At 41.3% G+C, this 16155-nt stretch overlaps 5 protein-coding genes across 9 annotated transcripts; 2 read left to right on the top strand and 3 right to left on the bottom strand.

Moving 5' to 3' along the window:
- Positions 1-2: 2 nt before the first annotated feature.
- On the top strand, positions 3-1616 carry naxe (NAD(P)HX epimerase). Of its 2 annotated transcripts, none has more exons than XM_088365568.1 (7): positions 3-89; positions 275-457; positions 523-631; positions 699-809; positions 897-1007; positions 1069-1216; positions 1295-1616. In XM_088365568.1, the coding sequence occupies exons 2-7, from the start codon at positions 285-287 to the stop codon at positions 1492-1494; spliced, it is 852 nt and encodes a 283-aa protein (XP_088221694.1). In that variant the 5' UTR covers positions 3-89; positions 275-284; the 3' UTR covers positions 1495-1616. The 2 variants fall into 2 exon arrangements, with proteins under 2 accessions (XP_088221694.1, XP_088221693.1); XM_088365567.1 differs by having other exon boundaries at positions 19-157.
- Positions 1617-1659: 43 nt separating this feature from the next.
- Positions 1660-3860, bottom strand: LOC148379910 (sodium channel regulatory subunit beta-1-like). Its single transcript, XM_088365570.1, has 6 exons — positions 2922-3860; positions 2685-2851; positions 2356-2593; positions 2147-2288; positions 1999-2073; positions 1660-1922 (listed from the first exon to the last, which is right to left on the bottom strand). Exons 1-5 carry the CDS (start codon positions 2968-2970, stop codon positions 2004-2006), a joined length of 666 nt encoding a protein of 221 aa, XP_088221696.1. The 5' UTR covers positions 2971-3860; the 3' UTR covers positions 1660-1922; positions 1999-2003.
- A 624-nt stretch (positions 3861-4484) lies between these two features.
- LOC148379909 (sodium channel regulatory subunit beta-1-like) lies at positions 4485-7566 on the bottom strand. The gene is made up of 6 exons (XM_088365569.1): positions 6623-7566; positions 6361-6527; positions 5951-6188; positions 5720-5861; positions 5568-5642; positions 4485-5494 (listed from the first exon to the last, which is right to left on the bottom strand). Exons 1-5 carry the CDS (start codon positions 6669-6671, stop codon positions 5573-5575), a joined length of 666 nt encoding a protein of 221 aa, XP_088221695.1. The 5' UTR covers positions 6672-7566; the 3' UTR covers positions 4485-5494; positions 5568-5572.
- Positions 7567-7738: 172 nt separating this feature from the next.
- zbtb22a (zinc finger and BTB domain containing 22a) lies at positions 7739-13315 on the top strand. Its single transcript, XM_088366214.1, has 4 exons — positions 7739-8117; positions 8667-8882; positions 8947-9655; positions 9808-13315. Exons 2-4 carry the CDS (start codon positions 8676-8678, stop codon positions 10857-10859), a joined length of 1968 nt encoding a protein of 655 aa, XP_088222340.1. The 5' UTR covers positions 7739-8117; positions 8667-8675; the 3' UTR covers positions 10860-13315.
- On the bottom strand, positions 11528-15259 carry mbpa (myelin basic protein a). Of its 4 annotated transcripts, XM_088366225.1 has the most exons (7): positions 15024-15259; positions 14737-14832; positions 14482-14508; positions 14254-14274; positions 12853-12936; positions 12716-12736; positions 12229-12356 (listed from the first exon to the last, which is right to left on the bottom strand). In XM_088366225.1, exons 1-6 carry the CDS (start codon positions 15126-15128, stop codon positions 12734-12736), a joined length of 336 nt encoding a protein of 111 aa, XP_088222351.1. In that variant the 5' UTR covers positions 15129-15259; the 3' UTR covers positions 12229-12356; positions 12716-12733. The 4 variants fall into 4 exon arrangements, with proteins under 4 accessions (XP_088222349.1, XP_088222350.1, XP_088222351.1 ...); XM_088366223.1 differs by lacking the exon at positions 12716-12736 and having other exon boundaries at positions 11528-12356; XM_088366227.1 differs by lacking the exon at positions 14254-14274 and having other exon boundaries at positions 15024-15254.
- Positions 15260-16155: the final 896 nt, after the last annotated feature.

Here is a 16155-nt window from a genome sequence, read left to right as displayed (position 1 = left end):
AACGTAAGTACTGTTTTTGTTCCGGGTCCCCATACCCGGAAGTAAGTCATTTCCACGGAAGCCTGCAGACCTTTGGGTGTTGTTTTTTTGTAAGTTGTATTTTTGCATGGCATTTAACAGAAATTTGCATTCTTAACGGAAAATTGGCGTGCATTTGGTGAGTGTTACTAATCTTTAGTAATCTCTGGTTGTCGTTAAGGATTCAACACATGCTAACAAACAATCAGCCATAACTACAAATTGCATGAAGAAGATTTGCTGTTTACCATTGCAGGACCATCTGAATGCTGAGTGTGCGGACTCTTTTTGGCATCGGCTTTCTGGTGACCTCACGGGCTGCAGCAGTTTTTGCTCAAACTGGGAAATGCCCACTTTCAGCTTCAGCTGACAACCACCAGAAGAACTGTTACAGTAGCAGACAATCTTCCATCATGGCCCAGAGCATCAAGTACCTTGGGTATGTTTTACAAATACAATTTAAAGTGATGTCTAGTTTTCGTCATACTTGTACTTGTTCTGCAGACAAGAGGAAGCCCAGCGCATTGATGAGGAGCTCTTCAGTGAGTACGGCTTCAGTGTGGACCAGCTGATGGAGCTCGCAGGGCTCAGTTGTGCTACCGCCATCACAAGGGTGAACCACAATGTCCTTCCAGAATGATCATCATGTGAATCTAAGCATCTCACGTTTTCCATTGAAGGCATACCCACTGAGTTCCTTGGTCAAGCCCAAACCCACAGTGCTGGTTATATGTGGACCCGGCAACAATGGAGGAGACGGCCTGGTCTGTGCCAGACATCTTAAACTATTTGTGAGTGTTGCCATGTTTGATTTTTGAGGAAGCCATCTTTACAACCATCAAGGAAGTTTCCTTAATGACTTCTACATCTTCTCTCAGGGTTACGAACCCTCCATCCTGTATCCAAAGAGGCCCAACAAACCACTATTTCAGGGTCTGACCACCCAGTGCCAGAAAATGGAGATCCCATTTCTTACAGAAATGCCCGAGGTTTGTTGTAGCAGTCGAACTTTACTGTTTTCAATTGTGACCTTTTCAATTATTTTGTTAGGCTCCTGTGATTGACGAGGCCTTCAACCTGGTGATCGATGCCATCTTCGGCTTCAGTTTTAAGGGGGCAGTGCGAGAGCCTTTTGGTTCCATCATCGATGTCCTGAAGAAGACCACTGTGCCCATTGCTAGCATCGACATCCCTTCAGGTTCCTTCATCTTTACGTAGCATTTTGCTCATCACTGCTTCCAAGTGTCTTGACGTGACTCTTGGATTTATTTTCCAGGTTGGGATGTGGAGCAGGGGAGCGTCGACGGATTGCACCCCGACACGCTCATCTCTCTGACCGCTCCTAAAAACTCTGCCACCCTTTTCAAGGGACGCCATCACTTCCTGGGAGGCCGCTTCGTGCCACCAGCCTTGGAGAGGAAATACCAGCTCAACCTGCCCCGCTACCCCGAAACTGACTGTGTGTTAAAATTATAAGATTTACGGAGAAATTTCTTTTGGTTCCTGAAATGGTTCCTAACAAGCTTGAACCGTTTTAGAATGCAATAAAGAAAATACTTCATTAAAAGATTCAACCACAGAAAACTACAAAATCATAACTTGGCTCCACATTCTGTTTTTTATAAATAACACACGTTATTTTTTTTATTTTTGTTTATTTCAGACATTAGGAGGCGGCGAATTAGTAAAAAGCTTTTTTCAACCTCAACAGTCTTACAGGCAGTGTTACGCATGTCATATAAATATACAGAATGTCAACATAATATTTTTACGGTGACTACAGTGTATGCTAATGAATGCATAATGAACTGGAGATGAGGATGCAATCTGTTCCCCTACTCCAAGTTGGTTTCATGCAGTTAGCGGGGGCGTTCAGGAGCGATGACATCATCAAAAAGGCGAGCCTGGGGGTAGATATAAAATTGATTATCGGATTCCATGACCAAAAATATTACGATGGATTGTAATCAGATGACTAACCTTTGCTATTCTCCAACCTGCACATCTGCACAGTTGTCTTTACTTTCCGAGGCTATCGCTAAATATTCAGCATTCCTGGAAGAAAATAAATATAGTGATTATAATAATATTTAAGAAAACCTGTTCATATATTATGAAATATACATACGCGGCTTCTCTTAACGCTTCTTCCCCGGCCGCTGATATTTTCCTGTAGCAGTAGATCATCTCGATGAGGAGCCACACTTGCAGGCCGATGATGGTCACGTACATCATGACTTCAGACACGATGGAAGCTGTACCTCTGGTGGCTGTGGAGACAAGAAAGGTGACATCACAAAAGGCTCTTTGGAAGCAAAAAGTTGAATTGGGTCATACCTTTCGCCACCACATTAAGGTGGACCACTTTGCTGATAATGGTGGTGTTCTCATAGTTGTCGTAGGTGAGGATGCGGTTGAAGAAGCAGCGGTACGTCCCCGTGTCGTTGAAGGTGACGTTGAGAATATATATGGACGCGTCTTGGATGTCAGTGCTCCTCTTGCTCCCGTTCCAATCCAGACGATCCATGAAGATTTCATTCTCGATCATGGGGCCCATCTCATTGTAGGTGTAGATCTAAGAACACAGATTATAAATCCCCCTCAGGACTTCTGTGTGTTTTATTGACCTCATTTTTGCTGATTTGAAATATGATTGATCTAATCACCTGCACAAAGTCAACCTCTCCTCTGGGCTTGAAGTACCATTCAACAGTGGCAGTAGCTTTGACTTCACTCCTCATCTTACAGGAGATGCAGCCTAGCTTGAAGCCTTTGCCCGCCACCGCCTCAGTGTCCGAGTCGACCTCCGCACACGCCCCATCGCACTGGTGCACTGTTTGCAACGATACACATCCATTGATTCTTTAAAGCCCCCACAGAATAAAAACAGAAAGGAAACTTACCAAGCAATGTGCAGGAGAGGAGAAGGAGCAGAATGTGAATTGCAGTCATGTCACTGGACTGGAGACCCCAAAAGAAAGTTTTTTTCTTTTGGGAGTTATTAATCAATAGTGATAATGCTTAGTTGTAGGAATGCTGCAGATCTTAAAAGGTATAGGTCAACAAAGTGCAGTCTAGGATCATAAATAAATCAAGAAGTAGCTACGGATCCTTTTTAATGTGCTTCTAATACCTATAGTTTTTCTTCTTTGGCTCAAATCAACAGTTTCAATACCAGAAATTACTGTTAGTGGACGATTTTGACTGTGTATTAATGTGAAAATTTAATTGATGGGTTCCTTTTGTTTTTACTTAAAATAATAATAATAAAGCAATTTATGTGAGCGCTCACAGAACGTGTTCCCCTTCGGATTTGATTATCTTTTCCCAGAGGATTTTAAAATGGGATGCACATCGTTTCACCTGCTTGGGAATACATGCAATTATCTCTAATGGTTTCAAATAACACGTTATACATAAATCGGGTTTTATAACGTGCGTAATATGAGTGCGTCTACATTAAACGTAAAAGCACGTATGATATTAAAGTGCAAGCCGATTAATAATCAAATTACAAGAACCAGCGGTAAACGACCCCCAAATAATAATCTGCAAATATTTATTCTAAATTTGATCGCCTACTGTGGTCAAATTAGAGGCCTCCTTCGCAAGAAAATCTGGTCCTCTCCCGCACAATGGCAGCGGCTTGTGGAAAACGAGGAATCTCAGCTAATAACTCCTTATGTATGTAAAAAAAAAAAAAAAACGTTTGGTCGTGCTCGCAACGCAGACCAACCTGCAAAAGCGCTACCGAATCCAGGAAAAATAATTAAGGATGCTTCCTGTGCTGACTGTTTTTTGCTGCGCCACAGCAGCGCGTCTGCTTCTCAATTGACAGGATGCCACTGATGCAGTGCGGTAAAACGGCCTAAGCACTTAAAAGATGCCGCAGTGTAATCCATCACTCCTTTATTACTTGGAAATCTTAAAAACGTGTTATTATTTGTTTATCTTTCTTGAAATCCAATCAGCACTGAAGAAATAATGATAAATAATAGTAATAGATAAATAAAAAGAAAGACGTACTGTCTCTTTAAGAAATTTGCATATAGGCGGGGTGGTCCAATGGCTGCCGTCTGTCAATCACGGTTACCCAAAACAAAATAAAACAAAACAAAACGGCACTTTAATAAAATAAAAAGGGACAAAAAAGAACTATTCTTGGTGTTTCATAGCATTGTTGACATTGTTGTTGCAATTCTCTGCATCCTTCATTTCCTAAAAAATAAATAAATAAACAAATACATAAACAAATAAGACCAATTAGTTCCAATTTACAAAAACAAAATATGCTTATGTTTCAGTTGTTAGCATACCTCACAGTTTCAGGGTTGTAACTTGGTCACATATTCCAAAAACATGCATGTTATGTTAGTTATTATTTTTTGGCATACATTGTACATTTATGTAGTTTCTCCCCAAGTCTGTTCATGGCCTTTAATTATTGCATGGAAAAGGGAAACCACTGTGAGTGTCACTAATCTTTATTAATCTCTGGTCTTTAAAGGTTTAATTCATGCTAAGTGTTAGCAGTTTACATAAAGTGCACACCCTTCTAATAAGATAAAATTGGTCTGCTTGAAACTTTGGTTCATAGTGTGATTAATCGCCGTAATAATTTGTTAAATAAAGAGTGGATGGAATTTTGCTGGACAGTGATTCACAAAATATGAAAAAAAAACTGTAGGTTTCACAAAGAGCACTTGAAGTAACTTCCTCCAGTTTAAGATTGACTTGTAGGAGTTTTGCAGACTGGAGGAGCACATCAAGAAGAAGCTCTTTAGAAAGTATGAAGAGTGTAGCCTCTGACATGGTTCCACCGTCAAGGGTCCTTTTCGTTGGAACCGAGATGATCGGGATGTGAATGTTCCACAATGAAGACGTGTCCACTGAGCTGCTTGGTGAAGGCCAAACCCACAGTGCTGGTGATATGTTCAGCGGAGGTGACAATGGAGATGACCATCTGGTCTGTGCCAGGCATCTTAAACTATTAAAAGTGTCCTGTGCTTGCATTCTTTGTGGGAGCCATCTTTCCAACTCCAAAGGATGCATCCCCTAATAAAGTCTTTAAAGTCCCTCAGAGTTAGTTACAAGCCCTCCAGAGTTTTTTTTGGGGTCTGACCACCCAGAGAATGGAGACCCCCTTTCCTACTGAGATGCCTGAGTTTGTCACAGCTTTATCAATTCAAGTCAAGGAATTTTTTTTTTTTTTTTAAACCTCAGAGTCCCACAGGCTGGCGCAGTTTTGCAAATTAAACAATGGCTCGTTAATGCATAATAAGTATCTCGTACATGTGCAGTTTGTGTATGTTGCTAACTATTTTTACAGTGCTGGATTCTTAATTGAGGTCAATATCAAAGAAAGAAAAAAGGATCAAACAGAGGACTTAAGATGACGATAGTTTCTCCTCCGCAAGTTGTTGTCATGCAGTTAATAGGATTTATAGGAGGGGAGTTTGTAGTCCAAAATGGAAGCCTGAAACAGAATCGAATCCATCACACAGTTTTGACTAAATCCAAATCAAATGATAACATTTTTTTGAACATACCTTGGCTATTCTCCAACTTGTGCCCCTGCACAGTTGTCTTTACTTTCCGAGGCTATCGCTAAATATTCAGCATTCCTGGAAGAAAATAAATATAGTGATCACAATGATAACAATTTAAGAAAACCTGTTCATATTTTATGAAATATACATACGCGGCTTCTCTTAACGCTTCCTCCCCGGCCGCTGCTATTTTCCTGTAGCAGTATATCATCTCGATGAGTAGCCACACTTGCAGGCCGATGATGGTCACGTACATCATGACTTCAGACACGATGGAGGCTGTACCTCTAGTGGCTGTGCACACAATTGCACAAATCAACATCATTTGTGAATATTTTTCTTCATCACAGCTTGGATCCCAAATCCACATTTGAGTGCCATACCCTTTTCCACCACTGTGAGGTAAACCACTTTGCTGACAACGGTGGTGTACTCGTAGTTCTCGTAGTTGAGAATACGGTTGAAGAAGCAGCGGTAAGTTCCTGTGTCATTGAGTGTGACATTGAGAATATATATGGACGCGTCTTGGATGTCATTGCTCCTCTTGCTCCCGTTCCAATCAAGACGGTCCAGGAAGTGCTCGTTTTCAATAGTGGGGCCCATCTCAGTGTAGGTGTAGATCTGAGGATGACAAATGTGTACCTAATGTCCAGTATTTTTCCATCATGTTATCAAAGAGGACACACAAGGTCAACACTACTTGTGTGTCAAACATATTAACATCCGGGGACTCTCATATATCCATGCGTGCATGTGCAAACAAAATAAATACATCTGGCAGGTGTTCCCTCACCTGCACAAAGTCAACCTCTCCTTTGGCCTTGAAGTACCATTCAACAGTGGCCGTGGCTTTCACTTCACTCCTCCTCTTGCAGGAGAGGCAGCCCAGTTTGAAGCCTCGGCCCACCACCGCCTGCGTGTCCGACTCCGGCTCTGCACATGCTCCGTCGCATCGATACACTATTTACATAATACCACAATAGACTCCAATTATAACCACATTGAGGTTGTGTAAGAGTTTACAATAATAAAAATGAAGCCAGGGAGAAACTCACCAAATGATGTGCAGGAGAGGAAAAGGAGAAGTATGTGAATGGAAGCCATGTTAGAGATTGTAGCTTTTTATTGGAACGAGGGGTCCCAAAAGGTTCTTTTAATCTATTTAGTTTAGATTGATGGTTATTGATTTAGTTTACTGCATATTTGAAAGAAAGTGCATCCGAGCAGCTATACAGTACATGCATTGTAATGTGCAAAAAGAAGAGACATTAAATATATATTTTGGCTCAAGTCAACCGTTTCCTGCTGATTAAAGTGTTAAATGCGAAAAATTATTGCTGCAGAAAATATTAGCTGTGCTTTTATTTACAAAAAAAAAGCAGCACGTGTAACATTCCAATTCATGTGATGACTCACAGTGCCCTCCGGTATTTCACCTTGAGATTCTATAACCTTTTCCCTGAGGTTGTTAAAATAAGATTTGACATCGTGACACCAGCGTGGAAATTGATGCGATTATTTTTTATATCAAATAACAAGACGTTAAAATATTTGTTTGAGTGACATGCCACCAGCTGACGATGCATTGTCTACATAAATATGAATTATACTACTTTACAGATACACCATCTGGTTTGCACGAACCTCAATAATCTAAAGATAATCATCTAAATCCGATCGCCTACTAATTTAAAAGTCTCCTCCGGAGAAAAATCGGACGTCCTCTCCAATGATGCAAATCGTAGAATTTTCAGCTATCTAATGAGCCCTTGCACCGAAGAAATAATTCCCGGTTGCGCTGGCATTGCAGATCAACCTGCATGCGAGCAACTAAATCCATCATCCATCAGAGGAAAAGAAAAAGCCACAACAGATGTGTCCTTGTTGCGATCACAGTGCCTTATGCTGCGACACAGCAGCTGCCTCCCTCTCAGTTGATCCTGCAGATGTACTGCGGTAAAACGACCGACGCACGTCAATGACAGCAGCTGCTTATTCCCCTCCCCATCCTTTTCGCCAGCCTCACTTAATTAAAAACGCCTACCATATCATTTTTTTTCTGCATAATTCATTCCATAACATAAAAAGAAATATAGTACTAGGAGTATAAACCGTGATTTTAAAGTGTGCTGGCCCTTTAAATCCCTTCCGGCCGTATTAGTTGACCCGATGGCGCCATCTTGTGGCAGTCTTTAAATATCATGTGATGTTGGTCTTTTATTATCGCCAAAATATTTGGGGAAAAGATGTCATAACGCCTTTTAGGTTAATTGCCATGGAAGAAAATGGACTAAAAAAAACTTTCCACGTTTCTTAATAATATTGGAGAATGTGGCGCGTTCAAACGGTTAGCTATAGCATCAATGCACCAGCGTCGTAACAACAGGGGAGCTGCTGTTAACACTTGCTGGCTTCTTAATATTAATTTTTATGTGAATATTATAAAATAATACACTTTACACTGGATTCCTCTTATTAATAAGTCTTTTAGACATGCCAGAAGACGATACGTATTCCAAATAAAAGGCACGACGCAAAGATTGCGTACAGGTGAGTGAAATGCTAGCTAACTAGTTTGATAGCAACTCGCTAGGGTTGATGCTAATTAAGTCATTTTTTAAATCGAGTAACACGTTATGGCACAGACTGTTACACAACTAATGTTTTGGTGATTATAGAATAACGAACGGTGTCGACCGTGGTACAGTACAGACAGTGCTTTATATAAAACAGTTAGCTCAGCGTGCTTGTGGTAGTGCGCAGACATTATTGTGGATTTTCATTTAAATTGACCCAAAAAGACGTGTTACCAATATGCGTCTCACATACATGTGAATTTTTTTTCCACATCTATTAAAAGATTCGGGACGCAAAAGTATAAGATTGTTAGGGGGCCCCGTTTTACGACGGTACAGACATACGACGTTTTGAAGGTTACGCATTGAATGAATTGTATTGCGCAGAAGGATGACGATATGTATCGGGCACAATGTTGGATTTAGGAACTCATAAATATATGCTAATGTGATTAGAAACATTGATTATCAGTGAGTATCTAGAATCTCATTAACATGAATGACTTTATGGTTTCGTCAATAGTGTGGGACTATGGATCCGAGCTCCAGTGCTTCTACTGTTCCAGCAGCTTTGACTGTGCAAGTGTGTTTCCCTTCTGTCCGTGCTGCTGTTCTGGACAACCTGAATCACCAACGTGAGGAAGGTCGGCTGTGTGACCTCTCCATCCACGTGCAAGGCAAAGTGTTTCGGGCCCACCGCTGTGTGCTGGCTGCATCCTCGCCTTACTTCCATGACCAGGTGAGCCTGACTACATTTTGGTGTAATCCAGTTTCATTTTGTAATCCATTTTCTTTCTGTTCAGGTGTTACTGAAGAATGTGACAACAGTGTCCCTTCCGTCAGTCATGGACCCAGTCGCGTTTGAGAGCGTGCTAAGTTCGGCGTACACAGGCCAGCTGAGCATCGTCCACGATGACATCGTCAACTACGTCACCGTAGCCAGCTTCCTCCAGATGTGGCACATCGTAGACAAATGCACCGAGATCCTAAAAAGACCTCGGCCGTCGGTAGAGATAACCGTAGTGGACGCGGTTCACGCCGGCGGCGCATCGAGACAGCAGTCACCGAGCAGCACTGACTGTTTGTATCTCGAGAGAGAGGGGAGGAGGAAAGAGGCTAAACCTGACGCCTTGCCTCCGTTAGCTACTTGGAGGCGCCCGCAGCAATTTTCAAGATGGGGGAGCTCACGGCCCTCGCCAGCGCAGCACTTGGCCGACTCCCAGCTGGATGCCCTCCCGTACGCAGAGAACGATTACATCTGCTGCGAAGAGACTTGCGATGGCAAAAGTGGCCATTTCGCCCACGGGAGTCCCAGTGCAGAAATACTGAAGCAGAAACTCCGGTGTCAGCCTCGAGGAGCTTTGCAGAGTGTTGACAGACAGAATGAAAAGAATACGAGCGGGGAGGACGGTGAAACACTGCAGAGGAAGAAGAATGAGAAACGAGAGCTTGAGGCGGATGAAGGAATCGGAGAAGAGGCAATGGAGAAGAAGGAGGGATTTGCACAAATGGGTCAGTCCGATAAGACAAATAACACAATTTTCTTTTGTGAAAACATTGGTGTTCAAAAAGCTAGCTAGCCATACTGTATTAAATCTATTAGTGTGATGGAAATTTGCATTTTCATTGAAGGAGTTTCTAACATTGGTTCTTCACTTTTCCAGGAGACTTGCAACCCATGTTAGTCGAGAACGACGAGTCAAGACGAGCCACGGTCAAGGTGAGTTTGGCGGGCGTGCGAGATAAAGCGCAGATGTTATCCAGTGTCCCGCCGTGCCATAAAGCCGAAAGCCCTTTGGGAGAACCCTGTGCCGTTTTAGCCCGAGTTCAGTGGCAAACGGGTCCCTGGTCTCATCAAGAGTCCAGACCACAAGAGGGGGAGATGGTCGGTAAAGCTGCGGAGGGATTTCAATGTCAAACAGAGGGTAAATTTAACTCGGACACTTATGATGAAATCGAAGATGGGACGGGTCAGGTTTCCCAGAGGCCTCTGGTGCCCGCGTCGCCCGACTTCACCATGGCTGCCTCGGATGGAGGCTGGCCCCCCACCAGCATCGCGCCGAGCGGTTCGTCGTTAACCCTCCCCTCCGGTCGTCATTTGCCCCCCATTTCCGCCAATCTGCCGCCACCTACGTCGCCCCCAACGCCGTCGTCGTCATCCTCGGTAACCATGGCGAGCGCTCCCTACTCGGGCAAAGTCCACTTTTGCCACTGCGGCAAAGCGTTTACGCTGAAGAGCATGCGCGACCGTCACGTGAAAATGCAGCACCTCAACCTGCGGCCGTTCGGCTGCCCCGTCTGCAACAAGTCCTTCAAGATGAAACATCATCTCACCAAGCACCTGAAGACCCACGGAGGACTGCGGCCGTACGAGTGCGGCGTGTGCGGGAAGAAGGTCATCTGGAGAGACAGCTTCCTGAGGCACCAGGCCAGATGCGAGAGGATCGCTTCATCTGATAACAACACGGGCTCGGCTCGGCCCAACATGGATAACGGCTACGGTTACGCATACGACGGCGGCGGCGATGCTTTCCTGTCAATGGGAGGACAAGTGAAAGTGGAGGAGGCGGATTTCCACGGGGAAATGGAGGATGGGATGAGTGGGTTGCTGGGAAGCGTGTCCGGGATAGTGGACGAACTAAGAACTCAACATTTGGACTCTAGTGGTCATGTTTACAAAGAGGAGGCGGGAGAGAGCTTTGGGGAAACAAAGTAGTTTTAAATTGGATCTTCAATTAAAAACTGCTTTGTTTCATAAGATCATATAAATGATCATTGCTAACCATTATTTATGAAAACATTCTTTGACAGTGGCATAAAATGTCCACTCTCTGGGCACTTCATTAGGTACACCTTCACAGTATAGATCCAATACAAAAGTGGTATGAAATACCAAGGTAAAAGAGCGCCTTCGAAAAATGCCGGTCGTACTATATTTGGCCAAAAGACAATCTTTTTATTTACCCTTTGTGTTCTTAATTTTGTGCCTAATGTTGTGGCCGTTGAGTGTGTAAAAGATTGCCCATTACCAATTACAGTAAACTCTTTTCTTAATTGTAGAATTCCACTTTACCGTGCCTTTGCATTAAAACTGTTAGCGTAATGTTTTTGGGTGATATTCTGTAGACGGAGTCGTTCGGAGCTCCCGATTCTTTGCTGAGATTAAAAATTCCTCTGAGTGTTATGTTCTTTATTTGCATATGTTGCTCAATAATCGTGTTCAAATGGGGATTGTTTGAAAGGTCACGACACCGCCACGCCTATGCTATTTGTTAGCCTGTCTGGGGTTTCCCGTGATTTTGCTTGCAGACTTTAAGCCACAATTATGTGGTTCATATTAGATTTAAATGTGTGTAAAAACAACAGACAGTTGTAAGACTGAACAACATTTAATATAATGCAATTTAATTAGTATATATGAGCAAAGGCAAAACTAAAGTTGTGTTTATATTTTAGTTTATAAATGAAAGTGTTAATTTCTAACTGTGACCCGTTAGCACATCGAACATCTCAAAATGATAATATTCACAAGAAAGACTAAACAAATGACTTCCTGATCACTAAACTCAAACATGTTGTTTTCTTCCACCTAAAACCTTTGAGCCACTTGCAAACGGACCTTCGGATCGACAAACCTTTCTTTTTTTTTTTGACGCAAACCACACAAAACGTTACGTCCTCCAATGTAATAAATACCACCAAATAATTTGTGATTAATCAGTGCAATTTAAAAGGGCACGTTCACTCGATCAATTAATCTGTACACGATTAATCATTGAGCTGTAACAGTTAAGAGTTGAAAAATATTTTGACAATTTTCTAGAAAGCTGTGAGGCACACAAAGCATCACTTGTAAAAAAAAAAAAAAAAAAAAAAGCCAGACAAGACAAAAATAGAAAAACATTTACCAAAATTAGCACCATCGGACTAGGATATTTTTACACTGAGATACAAACTCAAAGCTTGACTGGACTTTTTAAACACTTGGACAGCTAAATAAGGACTTGGATGAGACCATCTCCATCTGTGGAGAGTGGACACAAAAATCCATTAGTGTGTTAATTATTTTTTGAGTTGTGAATCTGCCACGTCCCCATGTGTTGATCCCCCATCATCTTGTCCCATCTGCTTTGACTTTTTGCTTTGGACCTTAGGGGAGAGCTCAGAAGATGGTGCTCCAGCGTTTGGGGGGTGGACGGGACTTGGTTTCACCCTGGGGACGAGAAGGTGTAAATCTTGACTTTGAATCACTAATCATTGCTTGCTAAGAAAAAAATTTCATTTTAAAGACCCTGTAAAGTGAATTTAGATATTTTCTGTGGTGTGTCAATTTCAGAAGACTTCTTTCCACTTTACAGGGACTTTGAATTTACAGTCAAACATGCTGAGAGCCATGAAATTAAGATGTCAAAATTGTTCACGTTTAGTCAGATTCATCCAAATGGAGCAAAAGAAGTAGGTGACATGACACATTAGATTGATGAATGTATTTTAAAAAAATAATATGAGTTAATTTGAATGACATGATGCTGTGATTCGCCAGCAAATCATATTTATCAATTTGCTACTCACTGATTTTGGATGAGAGTGTCACTGGTGTAAACACAGATTGAATAGCTTTTATGAGGTTCTTCACTTTTAGGGATATTATGATTGAATTCAGAAGGGTTTTAAAAAGGGGGTTGTCAGTAGGGTCGGGTTTTACTGACCAGGTTGAAGAGTCTGGACAATGTGCTTTGCTCCCTGCGCCGTCTGACGGGCGACTTTGTGCTCTCTGCACGTGGTGACGAAACCTAAAAAAAATGTGTAAGCTCAGCTCTCCTAATTCCTAACAAAAATATTTTTTGGAACATCTATACCAAGTTTCTTCATTTATTCTTTTGGGAAATACAGTTGGCCTTTCATTTGTGGGATGATGAAACGGAATTAACGAGCATGAGCCCGATTGATTATAATAATAATAATAAAAAAAGAAGTAATTTACTGTTCCTATAAAGATAATAATATGCTCACAGTGAAACCTACAAGGAGAAAGAAAATGACCGAAGCGAAGGAAGAGAGTCAGTCAGTGTCACATCACAAGTACAAGATGACATTTGACACATAGGAAAATACAAACAGGATGCAGATGGAGAGATGAGTCCTCTGAAGTGGAAGAGAGGTGTGAAATTATTTAAAAAAAAAGACAAGATGTAGGCCAGCCCGACCCTAAAAGAAAATGTTTACCGGTTGTGGTTCATAAAGAGCTGTGCTGTTTCAAATTCACCCACAAGTAGAGTGTCACTCTGGGTTGAAAGCAAACAAGGGGGAAATTGAAATTGCAATTGGAGCACAACTATAAATAAGACATAACTTTGTTAGTTTTAATGGTGACTCGATAAAATATACTGTGTTGGAAATTGCATCTTCACAGTTTATTTAAAAAAAAAAAAATCTGATTATGGGGTCAAAATCTTTCCTTGAAGTCTGCTAGCTTAATGGTAAAATTTAATGCAAAGCACTAAAGACGGGCCAACAAATAGCATTTGTGTTGCAGTATTGTATTTTTTAAAGCAATATTTGATATTATATCTAATATTATACATCATTATTTGAATATATTTATATATATATATTTGAACACTATGTACAAAATTGTATTGTCATTTAGTTTTTTTGTTTTTTAATTACCTTGATTTATATTTTGTTATTGTTGTTATTATTCACAAAATGTTTCATTATTAGTTTTCATTATTTTACAATATTGGACCCATTTGTCTGTATCACACTGCCCCCTGGTGGCAAAAGCTTAAACACAAGGAAAACAAAAAAAATGTCAAAAATGGTTTAATTTCTTTATATCCTATTCAATTAATTCATTACATCAGATTACATTTTATAAAGCATAATTTTATAGTTTAATACTTTAATACACTAAAAGTATGTCTTCTTTCTAAGAAGTGAAGCAAGTAAAAAATAAATGCAGTTGTAGCGAGGAAAGGAGTTAAGTGACCAAAACTGTTTGGATGTTAGCAACATTGTGCAAACAAAGCATGCATAATAAAAAAAAAACACTCACTCACAAGCATGCGTACATAAAGTTAATTTCCAAAAATACTATATTGACATACCAAGCCAAAGAATTCCCTCCACTGCAAAAAGAAAACATTATAAGGAGATGGCAATGTGTGATAATCCTCTCTCTGATGAGGCTCCCATTCACTAGGATTAGTTTTAAAACAAAGAGTGAGTGATTTTCTTTTGCTGTGCGATCCCCTTTTTGGTTCCCTGAAAAGGTGAAGCTAACAAAAACACTGGAAATCAGATTATCAATTAAACATAACCAATATTACACTTACCTTTGATTTAGGACGAGGTGAGGAAACCTGAAAAGAGACCAGAAAGTAAGTAAGTAATTGAAAAAAAGTGATTTTACATAAATACAACGTGGATTTCCAGTTTGTTGTCCAACTCAGAATAGATTGGAAATAATTATTTCATTTCTTAAATACAGTGTTCAACATGGTGTTCCTCAGGGATGCTTTCTTTGCCCACTAGCATTATTATTTTTCATATTTCTGTTATTTTAACCCTTCAATAAGAAATAAACATACAATGTTGCGGAAGAACTGGACCACAGCATTTTCATTGGTCTTGCGGCGGGCAGAGGACTGCTGGGGTGATGCGGCCAGGTGACCCCGGAATGACCCCTAAGGGGGATAAAAATTGTGATGCATAACAAAGAGCAAGAATCTTTATGCAGAAGTGATAGCATTGCAAACATGACAATATCAGCAGAACTGCATTTGACTATTATAAAATGCATATTTGCTTAATTTATTGAGACGTCATGCAAGAGCTGCATAAATAATATGGTCCCTTTAAATGCATTGCTGCCCACCTTGCTTCTTTTCTTTTTATCCCCTCCAAAGATCTTGCTAAAAGAATCCATGAGTCCAGGGTTCTTCTTCTTCTTGCCAAGCCCTGAGGTGCTCGCCGTAGCCATGAAAGTAGCGCTGAGACCGGTTGGGATTCTTCCTCTTCAAAACTCTCGGTAGCCCTCGAAGGTCTAAAGACTATGGACGTGCTGCTTGTTTGTTTGCTGCTCTTCTGATGCTCTTGAAGGTGTTGCCCGAACGGTCCAATTGCACCATGGGACATTAGACATTGGGGAGGGTGAGGTCCATCCCTGGCATGCTTCCAAGCATTCTTTGGAGCAACAGTGGCTGTGTCAGTCGCTGCCGCCCTCCGTATGGGTCGGGCCATTGTTCCTCGAGCATCTGCCTTAGGCCGTCTTCGGGGTCAACAAGGAACATCTAATCGGCCTCATTTGTCTTATTGGTGAACGGGTTTTGGGTTTGCATTATGAGATCTTACAACCCATTTTTCCATTCTTTTATAGTCCTCATTGGGGTCACAGGTGAGCTGGGGCCTATCCTGGCTGAATTGGATAAAGTGATGTAACCTGGACTGGCCGCTAGCCAATCACAGGACATGTAAACAAATTAGTAGCCCACGGGCGTGTTGCATTTAAAACATCTGATGGAAATAATAGTATGATCATGACAAAACTTGCAATTACAATTTTTTTTGTTTCAGCTCTTGGTTTGCAAGTGTTCAGCCTGGCAGACAAAGCCATCGTTGTTGCCGGGGTCAGTCGGCCCGGGGTTACACCCAAGCAACGTTGGAATATTAATATTTTTGAACAGATGACTTTTTGTTTGTGAGGCCCGCTTTTGCTATTTTGGAAAACATCTCTTTGAGTTACGACACATAAATGCGGCGGCAGATAAATATTACACTTGCGCATCAGTTGAGTAGGCTATTATTTTATGTATTTTTTAAAAATACATGGAAAGAGGCCCTTTCAAAAATAATGGCATATTAAATAGTATTTATAATATTTTAGGAAATAAACATCAGATGCTCCTCCTCCATAGAGACTCACTTCAAAAAGATCGCTGCTGAGTTTCTAGTGCAAACATTGCAACCAGGGTTAGCCATGTTTGTTCACTCATGTCACACAGTACACA

The sequence above is a fragment of the Syngnathus floridae genome, chromosome 21 (genome assembly GCF_059516105.1).
Source record: "Syngnathus floridae isolate MCC-2025c chromosome 21, RoL_Sflo_1.0, whole genome shotgun sequence".
Classification (NCBI taxonomy): Eukaryota; Metazoa; Chordata; class Actinopteri; order Syngnathiformes; family Syngnathidae; genus Syngnathus; species Syngnathus floridae.
This window is presented reverse-complemented; position numbering and strand designations above follow the sequence as displayed.